This window comes from Dipodomys ordii, unplaced genomic scaffold (genome assembly GCF_000151885.1).
Source record: "Dipodomys ordii isolate 6190 unplaced genomic scaffold, Dord_2.0 Scaffold105, whole genome shotgun sequence".
NCBI classification, from domain to species: Eukaryota; Metazoa; Chordata; class Mammalia; order Rodentia; family Heteromyidae; genus Dipodomys; species Dipodomys ordii.
The window spans coordinates 1,554,205-1,567,399 of NW_012267321.1; the positions used below are offsets into that span (position 1 = coordinate 1,554,205).

The window sequence follows — 13,195 nt, forward strand, 5'->3', positions numbered from 1 at the left end:
GGGGCCCGCCGTGGAACAGGCTCTTCTCGCGGCCCCCGATGCGGCCATCGGGGGGCGAGGGCCCGTCGAAGGACGAGGGGGAGGAGGCTGGGAGGGGACCCCCGGAGCCCGGGTTGAAGGGCGCTCCCCGCGGGGAGGGAGTGAGGCGGCCGGAGGAGGAGGGGGCCGGCGGGGTGCTGTAGGGGGGCTCGGGTGGGGACGTGGTGGGCGGCGGGGGGATGTCCTCCGAGCCGGGCACCGACAGGCTGCGGCTGAACTTCATGGCTGGCGGCGCCAGATAGGGTCGGTCATCCTCCGCGGCCCCTGGGGAGACAGAGGGGTCGGGGGGGGGTCCTGGGATGCTCCCCAAGGCCGCAGGCACCGCCACCACTCAGGAGAAGGCTCCGGGCGGGCGCCGGCAGCAGCTGCCCAGTGGACGGCGGGAGCTGGGGCTGTACACTGCGCAAGCGCAGCCCGCGGAGGGAGCCGCACGGCTGCGTTCCCTCCTCCGGCCACGAAGGGGCGCGCTCTGAACTCTGCAAGGGGGCTGCGTGTGCCGGGGAGACCCTGGACGGCCAAGGCAGGTGGGACAAGGTGATCCCCACAGCAGGGGTTTGAACGCGGGTCCCGCAGTGGGCCAAGCATAGGCTCCACTACTTGAGCGACACTTCCAGCCCTCTTGTCCTGGGCTTGAATTCAGGGCCTGGGCGCTGTCCCTGAGGCTTTTGTGCTCAAGGCTAGTGCTCTACCACTTGAGCCACAGCTCCATTTCCTGTTCTGGTCTTCCGTTTTTGCCTGGACTGACCTCGGACCAGTATCCTCTTAACACCACCTCCTGGATAGCTGGAATTACAGACATGGGCCACCATGCCTAGCCCTGATTAGCTTCATTTACTACCCCTCTATTGTCCAGTCCCACCTTTATGTCTGGGACCCCATTCTCTCCCATACTGTCGAGGCCAGGTGTGCAATAGGTCCTCATTTCCTAGATGCAGAACTCAATGCTCAGAGAAGTAGAGACACCTGCCCCGAGTCACACAGCAAGGAAGGGAATGAAACATACACACATTTCTCAGACAGAGCCTGACCTGAGTGAGCTGTGGTCTCACATGTGAGCAGAATACATGCCCCCCTGTTCCTGTTTCCCCCACAAATGGTCACCCCGGGTCCTTCATTCTTTACGCTGCCCTCTTTGAGATACATACCGATAGATTTCTGCCGAAGCATCAGCCCTGGTCCAGGAGGCAGGAAAGAAGGGCGTTCGTAACTTGGCTGGGAGCGGTGATGAGGATCAAAGCTTGACTTTAGGGTGGCAGGTAGAGAGAAAAGATGACAGAGAAAAATCAGTGATGGTGTAAGGTCTTGGGGCTTCTCCACAGCTCACCATGCTTTCTCTGAGCCTCTGCAGGGAATAGGAGCATCATGAAGAAGGCGGAAGGGAAGGGTCAAGTGTTCTAAGTGTGGGCAGTGGGGAGGAGGGAAAGGAAAAGTTTGGTTCTGCCTGCTGTACCTCTGAGCTGGCCACTTACTACAATTGCTGCCGGGACCCACATCCCGCCACTCAGCGTTTGCCTGGATGGCTACAGTAGCCTCTTGCTACTCTGCTTTCTACACAAGTTAGAGGATCTTTCAAAAAAAATTTAAGGTGTGCTACTGCCCTCCTTAAAAACTGAAAGTTAGAGAAGGAAAGAGCTAACGCTTATACTAAGCTGTTCCACTCGAGGTGGAAGAAATAGTTGTATTGTCAAAGCTCATAGAATTCACAAACATTATAGACCATGATAATGACGATTTGCCCTGTGAAGATTAAACGATGTTTGCGACTTTAAGTATCACTATCTCATAATTCTGTGAACTTTGTGAAATTTATGTAATCACTTAAATCAATAAAAAATTATTTAAAAAAAACTAAGGTCAGTTGTGTGTAATTTCAGCACTCAAGAGGCAGAGACCAGAAGATTATGAATTTTGAGGCCAGCCTAGGATAGAGTGGAGAAGCAGGCTTCACAGATGCAGAACTCCAGGGTACAGCTCACTCACACTCCAGCTGCAGGCTCATTCCAGCAGGTGGATTCTAGTAGGCATCCTTCTGGCTGACCTCTACCCACAGACCCACCCTGCCTCCATCCTTAAGTTTACCCTCTTAGCACCTGGCTTTTGTGACTCACACCTGTAATCCTAGGCAATCAGGAGGCTGAAATCTAAGGTTCAAAGCCAGCCTGGAAAGTCCAGGAAAGACTCCTATTTCCAAGTAACCATCAAAAAACCAGAAGCAGCCGGGCGCCGGTGGCTCACACCTGTAATCTTAGCTACTCAAGAGGCTGAGATCTGAGGATTGTGGTTTAAAACCAGCCCAGGCAAGAAAGTCTGTGAGACTCTTTATCTCCAATAAACCACCAGAAAACCAGAAGTGGCGCTGTGGCTCAAGTGGTAGAGGGCTCACCTTGAGCTGAAGAGCTGAAGGACAGCGCCCAGGCCCAGAGTTCAAGCCCCATGACCGATAAAAAAAAAAAAAAAAAACAAGCAGAGCTGTGACTCAAATGGTACAGTGCCAATATTAAGGAGAAAAGCTCAGGGACAGGACCCAGGCCTTGAGTTCAAGCCTTAGGACCGACACTCACACGTGTACATACTTTGAGGTGGAAGAGGGCAGGGGAAAAAAATGGGAGAGCTTGACACAGTAATACTGAAAGTGACAGAGGAACCAGAACACTGTACAAGAAGGCCCTGGACCCCAGATGGACAGGCTGAGCTCCACCTACAAACCCAGAACGTCCGCCCCCTGCGCAGAGGGGAGGCCAATCAGATTGCGCCATGTGAGTGACGTCACCAGTTGCCGGGCAGGATCCCGGCACTTTTAGGGTCTCGAACTGGGCCCTCTTGTGTGGACACAGCCTGATCAGGGGCTAGGAAATTCCTCCTGGGTGACAGCAGGACAGAGCAGAGAGGGAGAGACACACAGACCCAGACAGATTGGCAAAGAAATGTGAATCTAGAGAGTAGGAGAAAGATTGGGGGAAGAGGGGAGGGAGAAAAACGATATCAGAATGGAAGAAAAGATGGGATAGGAAATAAACGCCCCAAGGAGGAACAGGAACAACAACAAAAAGCCAGGTGCTGGTGGCTCATGCCGTAATTCTAGCTGCTCCAGAAGCTGACAGCTGAGGATCAAGGTTCAAAGCCTGCCCAGGCAGTAAAGTTTATAATATTCTTAACTCCAACTAACCAGCAAGAAAGAAACTGGGGGGCTAGGAAGGTGGCTCAGTGGTAGAGCGCTTGCCTTGCATGCATGAGACCCTGGGTTCGATTCCCCAGCACCACATAAGCAAAAAGAAAAAAGCCGGAAGTGGCGCTGTGGGTCAAGTGGTAGAGTGCTAGCCTTGAGCTGAAGAGCTGAGGGACAGTGCCCAGGCCCAGATTTCAGGCCCCATGACCGGACCCCCCCAAAAAAAAGAAAGAAAGAAAGAAAGAAACTAGAAGTGGAGCTATGGCTCAAAGTGGTAGAGTGCCAGCTTTGAGCTAAGGGAGAACACAAGACCTTGGGTTCAAGCCCTGATACTGGCACAAAACACATAAACCCTCCTCTCAACTGAGAAATTCCAAGATTCCTGGTACACAATTCTTTCCCCTTTTTTTGGGTGGGGTGAGGAAAGGGCATGTCACTGGGGAATTGAACTCAAGGCCTCACACATACTAGGTAAATGTTCTAGCACTTAAGCCACACGTCCAGCCTTTCCAGTTTGTTTGGAGACAGGGTCTTTCTTGCCAACTTTGCCTGGGTTAGCTTTGAGCTTGAGATTCTCTTACCTCTGCTTTGCAAGTAGCTGGGATTACAGGCATGTCCTGCTTGCTACACCTAGCGTGTTAACTGCTCTTGATTCTTTTTTTTTTTTTTTTTGGGTCCCGGTTGTGGGGCCTGAACTCTGGGCCTGGGCACTGTCCCTCAGCTCTTCAGCTCAAGGCTAGCACTCTACCACTTGAGCCACAGCGCCACTTCTGGCTTTTTTCTTTTTGCTTATGTGATGCTGAGGAATCGAACCCAGGGCCTTGAGCATGCAAGGCAAGCGCTCTACCACTGAGCCACCTTCCCAGCCCCATGCTCTTGATTCTTGTAGCAGCATAAGGTCTTCTACAGCTAGTGGGGGAAGTGACTTGTGAAGCAGCCTTCTTGGGGCCTCTGCACTTGGGCAGGAATATGTCATTTCTCTTTGCTGTCCCATTCTGCAGTGAAAACTCTGCTCTTCTTCAATTAAGGCAGCAGGCAACAAATGCTGCCAGTCTCAGCAATACTGGTGTCTGCCTTCCCAGAAGAAGTCACAGACACTTCCACACCCTACCCAGCCGTGCGGATTCCTCCAAACAGTGTTTATGCTGCTTGTGATTGTGAAATTAGAGTACTTAAGATCTACCGCCAGTCTCACAATGGAATGTGTTGACGAAGATAACCATATTACCATATCACAAATTGGGCTTTAAAAAATATTTTGATAACTCTATTTTGGTTTAACTGGCTTCTTTTATTAACTTACATATAACATTTGTGCATTTATAAGCATCTCTCTCTCCCTCCCTCCTGGTGCTATTGATTAAACCCAGGGCCTTGGGCATGCTGGACAAGCACTCTACCACTTGACCTCCAGCCCTTTTGGTTACATGTTCTTTATGAATCAGGGATGTTTGGGTGTCCGTGGCTTCATCTAGTGGGAGGCACCAGGGTTCCATCAGAAGAGCCAGGGCTCCCTTGAGGGTGACATTCATGAAGAAGAGGAAAAGCAAAAGAAGAAGGAGCAAATATGATTGGACTATTTTACATGGGTGTGTGAAAGTGGAATTCTAAGCCATTAACACAGTTATAAAAGGGAACGAGCGGGTAGCTGGGCAGCAGCTCATACCTATAATCCTAGGTGCTCAGGAGCCTGAGCCTGAGGTTCAAAGACAGCCTGGAAAGTCTCACAGACTCTTATCTCCAATTAACTACCAAAAAGCCAGAAGCAAAGCTGTGGCTCAAGGGGTAGAGCACCAGCCTTGAGCAAAAAAGCTAAGGGAGCCAGGGACTGGTTGATTACGCCTGTAGTCCTATCCACTCAGAAGGCTGAGATCTGAGGACTTCGGTTCAAACCAGCTGAGGCAGGAAAGCTCGTGAGAATCTTATATCCAGTTAACCACCAGAAAACTGCAGTGGCACTGTGGCTCAAGTGGTAGAGTGCTTGCTTTGAGCTGAAGAGCTCAGGGACAGCACCAGGCCCTAAGTTCAAGCCCCATGACTGACCAAAAAAAAAAAAAGTTAAGGCACTACACCCAGGCTCTTAAATTCAAGCTCCAGTAGAGGGGTGAATTTGATCAGAGTAATATGGAAATATGTAACTATCACAATCACAATTAAACTCCTTTGTACAATTAATACACAATATTTAAAAAGCTGGAGCTGGGCTGGAAATGTGGCTTGGTGGTAGTGTGCTTGCCTAGCATGCATAAAGCCTTGGGTTTGATTTCTCAGTACCACATAAACAGAAAAAGGTGAAAGCTGCACTGTGGCTCAAGTTATAGAGCACTAGCCTTGAGCAAAAGAACCTCAGGGACAGCATCCAGGTTCCTTGAAATGAAATCCTATATCCTTTGCTGAGTCTCAGTTTTTCTATCTGTAAATGGGCTAATAATTGCTTATTGCAAGTATGATTCTCAGAAATGATTGAGATAATCCATTTAAAACCACAGCTTCAACTGGCACTGGTGGCTCATGCCTGTAATCCTACCTGCTCAAGAAGCTGAGATCTGAGGATCACAGTTCAAAGCCAGCCCTGGAAAGAAGGCTATGAGACCCTTATCTCCAGTTAACCACCAGAAAACCAGAAGTGGAGCTGTTGCTTAAGTGGTAGAATGCTTGCCTTGAGCTGAAGAGCTCAGGGACTGCGCCCAGGCCCCGAGTTCAAGCCCCACGACTGACAAAAAACAAATTACAGCTTCAGATGGGCACTGGTGGCCTCACCCCTGTAATCCTAGCTACTTAGGGGGCTGAGACCTGAGGATCATAGTTCAAAGCCAGCCCAGGCAGGGAGGGCCATGAGACTCATCTCCAGTTAACCACCAGAAAACCAGAAGTGGAGCTGTGGCTCAAACTGGTAGAGCATTGGCCTTCAGCAAAAAAAGCTCAGGAACAGCACTCAGGCAAAGTTCAAGCCCCATGACTGGCCAAAAAAAAAAAAAAAAAAGAAAGGAAGGAAGGAAGGAAGGAAAAAGTCACAGTTTCTAGAAATGATTTGCATTCACCAGAGGTTAGTTTCTTCTTGTGTGGAAGGATTGGCAAAAAAAAAAGCACAGAGAAAAAGAATCTTTTTCTTTGTTTCTTTACAGACAAAGTTTTCCAGGCTGTTCTCAAGCAACCTTATTGCCTTAGCCTCAGACTATAGATATATGCTACTGTACCCAGCTTAATATGAGTATGTTAAAACTACTGTATGTTGAGCACCTGTCACCATGGCGATGGCCATGCTGCGGTTGGCCATCTTTTTGCTTCCCTAACGCTCCTGAGTTGGGTCAGAAAGAGGTGGGACAAGAGAAACAAGGGGAGGAGGGATGAATAAAAATAAAAGGAGGGGTATGGAGGGAGGTAGAACACCAACGACGGGCAGTGTGAAAGAAGGTGCCCAGTGTGGGGGAAGCAGAGGAACCAGGATGTGGCCCCAGGAGGAGCCTAAAGAAGGGCGGGGGAAGAGGACAGGTGTGCCCGAGCCAGGCTGCCTACCTCGGTGGCGAAAAAGCCTTTGGGCCGGTGCTTGCCCAGGGACGCCAGGCCCCCGGGTGCAGGGCTCTCGCTTGCGCTGATTGTCTGCTGAGCTGCTGCCAGGATTTCGTCCAGTTTGTCTGCGGGGTCCGGGGAGGAAAGCTTGCTTCACACTCGCCCCCACGGCCAGGAGGGAGGCAGAGAGCGCACTCGGACCAGAGATGGAAAGGGTCCACCCCTGGAGGTACCGCCTGGCCCGACAGTCCGGGGGACCCAGCTTTGGGAAAGGGTGCAGGCAGAGGCGAGGTCCCGCAAGGAGGGAGGAGGGGGCCGGCAGGAGGGTGGAGGACAGGGCTGGAGCACCGACTGGGCCCCAAGGTTCTGGGCACTGATGGTGGCCCAGACAGGGTGGGGGCTGGGTGGGGACCGGGGCAGCCCGGGATCGGGGCTGGGTATCTTACTGAGAGCCATCTGATACACCGTGCGCTTCTTCTCCATGCTGGGCACCGGCGGGGGCTGCTGCTCATATTCTGTGGGCAAAGGGTGGGGATGAAGCGCGCGCGAGCGCCCCCTGCAGGCGAGCGGGACGGGGTGGGCGTGGCTGCCCTGCAGGCCGGTGGGCGTGGCCCGCGGGTGTGCGCAGGCGCAGTGGGGCAGTGAGGGGGCCAGGGGTCAGGGCGGGGCGAGTCCGCAGGGGCCCTCCCGCCAGTCCTGTGCCCACTCACCACTCTTCTTCTTCCAGGGGGAGACTAGCCCGGGGGGGAGGCAGTAGAGGAGCCAAGAGTTAGGAGGTCAGGGGGACGCCAGGGGCCCCCTTCTCTTGGATGCCCTCCTCCCTTAGGGCGCCCTCAGGGTCAGGGCGGTCACATGCCCGGCTAGCTCCTTGTCAGGGGCAATGGGACCCCCTAGGTTCATTGGGCCCTGTCTGTTACTGGGAACCAGTGGAAAGAGCTAGAGAATGGGGATGGGTGGTGGAGGGGGTCAGAAGGAAAGAAAGCACGATCGGTGGAGAGGGACAGAGAGACCCCGAGAGGGACACAGAACCAGAGAAGGACAGAGACCCCAAGAGGGACACACAGAGACCCCAAGAGGGGCACACAAGAGACCCCCGAGAGGGACACATAGAGGCTCTGAGAGACCCCACAAAACCCCAAAAGAGACAGGCCGGGAGAGAGGGACAGAGACCCTGAGAGATTCCAAGAGGACACACAGAGACCCCGAGGGACCCCAAAAGAGAAACAAATTCCGGGGGACAGAAGGAAGTCACAGCTCTGACACCCTTCCCTACGACATACAGGTAGGCAGGCCCCAGGCGGGCCCCAGGACCAGGGGAGGAGACGAGGGACAGGGTGAGGACAAGGACCCCTGGTCACTAACAACACTGACAAACTCAAGGGGCGTCCGGCCCCGCCCCCTCGCCCTCCCTGTCCCATGGCTTGGCAGTTCAGGTCCAGCTCTTACCCATTTCCTCCAGCTCTGAGGTCATGGACTTGGACCGCAGGGAGATGGCTGGGGGCGGGAGCCGCTTGGCCTGTTGGGGTGCTGGAAGGATGAGGTGGGGGGGCTGGCATTAGCACGACAGAGAGAAACCCCCCATGGCCCCCCAGTGCTACAGTGGCCCTCTGGAGGCAGCACCTTTCTTGTGGACGGCCTCATCCATGTCCGGGTGCCTGGTCACCATGACCACCTTCACCATGAGCGTGTTGCCTCCTTGGCGAATCATATTCACCACCTGCCGGTGGCCTACCTTCACCACATTCTGCCCGTTCACCTGCAAATGGGGAGTGCTTCCGCTTCAGAGCCCTGTCCCCGGGAAAGCTGCCTTCTACCCTTTCCTCCATTCCTCTGTCTAGGAGCCCAGGGATGGGAAGGGAGGGGCCCATCCCCCTCTCCTTGGCTCCCCCCAATCTGGTATGTCTTGGGGCAGCTCTCAGCCATTAGAAAGAGTGGCCTTTAGATGGAATTTCTGGTGAAAGCACAGGTGGCCTACAGGATAGGGCTGGTTTCCAAGAAGGATCTAGAATGGGTAGTCAGATCTTGGTGTGGATAATGGAGGAGGTCTGGGGGGGGGGTTGTCTCCAGGACTCACCTCGATGAGGAAGTCTCCCATCCGCAGTCCAGCCCGCCATGCCACACCGCCCTCGTCCACCGATTCCAGGTACTGCAGCGCCGGGAAGGCCGGGGTGGGGGTGAACTCCTCGATGGGGGTCTGCGCTGCCGGCGGGCGGGGTCGGAGGGGAGAGAGTGAAGAGACCCAGCAGGGGATGGGGCTCAGACCCAAGTCACAGAGGCCTCACTGTCGCTGGGGGACCACCAGCACCCCAGGGTGGGGTGGGGCAGTGGAGTGGTGGGCTGGGGTCTCCCCCACCTCCCCTTCCCATACTCCCCACCCTAGCCCTGCTTCCTGGGTCCCCAAGCCCTCAACCCTGCCCCTCCCCTCTCTGGCCAGCACTCACCCTTGGCCCCCCGGAGCACGAACCCAAACCCTTCGCTGTCTTTTTTCTGTAGCAAAACGGTCTTCTCCTTGATGATGTAATCGCTGGCAGGGAAGCAGGAGACATGGGGGGGGGCGGAGAATGATGAGACACAGAGTCCAGGCCCCACCCAGCGCCCAGCACCCCAGCCCCGGATCCATGGCTGTTCATGGCGCCTCCTGGGTGCCTCTTCCACACTCTGTGTGCATGTGCTCCCCGCAGCCATCGCAGTCCTCCCCCTCAGAGCTCAGAGTGCTCTGGCTCCCACTCACTGATTTTCATTCATCCATCCATGCTCCCCTCCGCCCGCCATTCAGCAGGTAGTACCCAGCCTGCCCTGCACACGGCACCCACAGGAGCGCAGAGGGAAGGCCCCACATTACCGCCGCCCACCTGGGGTCCCAGCTAGCTACTTCCTGTCTGTGACCTTGGGCCTATGCCTTTCACCTTGGGTGCCTCGGTTCCCTTATCTGTTATGGAGGTAATGGCAGGCCCCTGTCTGATGGGGTCATGGTGTGGGGGGGGCGGGTGGAGGAGGAAATACACATGCAGTGTTCAGCACAAATACAGCAAAGGTGTGTCTCCAGTGGGCTTCCTTCTCTGTTTTTAGATCAAAGTAGTGTGTGTGTGTGTGTGTGTGAGTGTGTGTGTGTGTGTGTGTGTGTGTGTGTGTGTCAGTCCTGGAGCTTGAACTTAGGGCCTAACTACTGTCCCTGAGCTTTTGTTTGTTTGCTTGCTTAAGGCCAGTGTTTACCACTTTGAACCATACCTCTACTTCCAGCTTTTTGGTGGTTAATTGAGGGATAAGAGTCTCACAGATTTTCCTGCCTGGGTTGGCTTTAAACCATAATCTTCAGATCTCAGCCTCCTGAGCAGCTAGGATTACAACCACCAGTGCCAGGCTAAAGTCAAGTATTAAGCTTACTTTGCCCTACTGGTTTGATAAAACCTATGACCTCGGCATATGCTAGAAAATGGCTCTACTGCTGGCTCTAGCCACCAGCTTCCCCACTTTTTTGTGGCAAGATTTTATTAACTTTGCCCAGGGGCTGGCCTTAAAGTTTTGAACTTCCTGCTTCCCAAGTAGTTAGTATTATAAATGTGCACTACCATGCCTGGCTTGACACATGTCCTCTGATTACACTCCTCCACACCCTTCACTATGTAGGTATGACTATGTCACCTCCAAGGTGTCTGGGGCCATGGGAAATACAGCTGGCTGTGCTCCGCCCAGTACCGAGGTCACTAGCTGTCTGTGACTTCCTGTCAATGCTCAGCAAAATGCAACTTAAACATGCAGCCCTTCCTCACAAGGCCACCTGCCCTCGGCCCGTGTGGCTACCATGCAGGCCAGTGATAGCTCACAGGAAGTTCTGGTCGACATCACTAACTTCTGTGTCTCCCAGCTCATTTCAAGTCTATCTCTGCATGCATGTACCAGCCAGAAAAATACAAACTCTCCACCATGGCCCCTGTCATGCTAGCAGACCTCCAACACTAGAAACTCCCCATGATGGCACCAGCCAGGTGGGGCAGAGCCCACTCACTCAGTAAGTACAGTGAACCCCCAACTTACCGCCTTCCTGTCTCAATGTTTGCTTAGGATCCCCCCAAACAACAGTGCCAGACTCCCCGACATCATCATGGCACTCCTCCCACTGCAAGAGGACTCCACAGCCCAGTGTCCAGCCCACTCCCTTCCAGAACCCCCTAGAACCCTCCAGAGCCATCAGAACGCATGCCCAGCCCTGCCTCTGAGCTCCTCTGAGGCCCAAGGAAAGAGAGCACTTTCAGCCAGAGCAATGCCTGGGGTGTGCTAACAATGCCCAGGCCCCCTCAGTAAACCCCCTCTAGGGGCCCTAACATGCTCCAATAATAGCCAAGCAGGCTCCTCAATTACTTGCACCAGAGTCAGCAAAGCCATCCTCCACACATACTCCCGGGTCTTGCACAAACCCCCACACGCTCCAATAATATAACTCCCCCTCCTTCAATCCCGGTCTATTCCCCAAACACACCCCTTGCACACATCTAGCAAGGAAACATAACAGCCCCATGCAAGCACCCCTGAGTGTGGCTCTGACTCCCTGCAATGCCCCAGCTGTGTGCCAATGCCACGGTGTGCTGCCTGTGCCCCAGCGGCCGGTGCCTGGTGCGCCCCACAGCACATGCACTCAGACACACTCTAGCCACTCAGCCCTGGCAGGCTAGCCTCACTCACATTCCATCCTGAGAGCCCAGTATGATGGCTCACACCTGTAATCCCAGCTACTCAGGAGGCAGAGATCTGAGGAGCACGGTTCCATGCCAACCCTGACAGGTCTTCAGTTAACCACCAAAAAGCTGGAAGTGGAGCTGTAGCCCAAGTGGTAGGGCACCAGACTTGAGCAAAAAAAGCTCAGGGATGGTGCCCACATCCTGAGTTCAAGCCCCAGTACTGGCCCAAGGGGGAAAATAAAATCCTGGTCCAATAAACACACCCGCACTTCACCCCACCACCATGTCCTCCTCTGCCTGACCTTAGCTGTGCCCCAAGGGTCAGGCCACCTTTGAGGAGGGATGGGGCAGGTGTGGAAAGGACAGAGTGCTGAGGGAGGGAGGGAGGGAGGCTCTGAGGAGGGGCCAAGAGGAGGCAAGTGGACACAGCTAATGGAGTTGGTTCAAGGGGTCACAGCTGCTTGGTCCTGACCAGGCTTTCCGTGACACACTCGCCCATCCCTGACCCTGACCAAGGCCTCCTCCACGTCCTCCACGTCCTCCGTGTCCTTGCTATGCCCACCACCCCAGGTCTCTTAAGGCCCCCCTCCAACAGCCACCGGTGCCCTTCAGCTCTCCTTCATACATCACTTCTTTTCTTCCATGCAGGCCCCAGACCCCGGCTCCCCCCATCTTTCCTTCTATTCCCCATAACCTGTCTTTCAGCCCCACACCATCTTCATACCCTATCCTGAAACAGAGCCCCCCCCCCACGCTGAGGGGAGCTCTCCCCTGGCAAGACCCTCAGCTCCCTCCTGACAATGGGCTTGAGACAGAAGGAAACAGAGGCACAGAGACAGTGACTTCAGCAGTACCCCCAGAAAACCATGTCCTCCATTCCACAGCACCCGCATGCCTTTTCCCCCTACTCAGACACTCCAGATTCAACCCCCAGCCACCCCTCCAGCACCTGGAGCCCGTCCAGGTTGAAGCCAACCCCATACCACAGGTGACCCACTGAGGGCCAAGCTCTTCCCCTCCAATTTGCATGTGCATCTGCATATTCACTTAGTCCCTGTTGTATTTACATATTCCCACCAGCCCCTGGAGAGGCTACACCAGCCCTTGCTGCCCGCTTTCTAGGGGTAGAAACTGAGGCACCGAGAAGGAACTCGCTCCAGATCACACCAGCCAGACAAGACCATGTCAGTCCCAATCTGAGTTCCCTCCGAGAGCGACACCCCCAATAATCAATGCACCCCGAGTGTCCCAGCACCTGGGCCACGACTCTGCGTCCCCCTCACCTCTCCTTCATCCCGCAGACCTCGCAGCCCCACTCCCATGACCTTGCCAGGTCTCCCCTGTTCCGGGAGCCCTCCCCCCAACCCCCACCCCTCCCACCCCCAGGCGGCCCTAGGGGCCCCTCTGTGACCTCCCCTCCCCCCTCCGCTCCCTCCCAGGCCTCCTCCATCTCCCTCCGGCCTCTCCCGCCTCCACGGGGGCTCGTACGTACCGGGGAGGTGACCCCATGGCGCCCCAGGCTGCTCCTGCACTGTGGCCCCCACCCATGGCCGCGCTCCCGCGCGTGGATCCCGCACCCTTCCTCCGCCGGCGAGCAGCCGCGCTCATTTACATTCTGCGTCCTCCCGCTCCACCGCAGCCCTGCTCAGCGCCACGCGCTCTGCACCCACAGCACCCCGCTCTGGCGTCCCCCCACTCTCCCTCTTCCTGCCCAGACCCCGCCACCCCCCATGCCCGCTGCCCACGCAGCCGCGGCAGCATCCCATTCACGCTGGGGCGCGCTCCACCGGCCCGGCAGGAGCCG

General features: G+C 55.1%; 1 protein-coding gene across 1 annotated transcript in view; it reads right to left on the reverse strand.

Annotated features, from left to right (window-relative positions):
* The window catches only part of Shank1 (SH3 and multiple ankyrin repeat domains 1), a 38,613-nt gene that overhangs the window by 5,158 nt on the left and 20,260 nt on the right, over window positions 1–13,195 (reverse strand). Inside the window, exons 15-23 of the mRNA XM_013027594.1 lie at window positions 9,157–9,239; window positions 8,790–8,914; window positions 8,336–8,471; window positions 8,162–8,242; window positions 7,426–7,449; window positions 7,162–7,230; window positions 6,722–6,840; window positions 1,185–1,281; window positions 10–303 (exon numbers count right to left, since the gene is read on the reverse strand). Of these exons, the coding sequence (XP_012883048.1) occupies window positions 10–303; window positions 1,185–1,281; window positions 6,722–6,840; window positions 7,162–7,230; window positions 7,426–7,449; window positions 8,162–8,242; window positions 8,336–8,471; window positions 8,790–8,914; window positions 9,157–9,239 (1,028 nt within the window). The remainder of the gene's footprint in view (window positions 1–9; window positions 304–1,184; window positions 1,282–6,721; window positions 6,841–7,161; window positions 7,231–7,425; window positions 7,450–8,161; window positions 8,243–8,335; window positions 8,472–8,789; window positions 8,915–9,156; window positions 9,240–13,195) is intronic.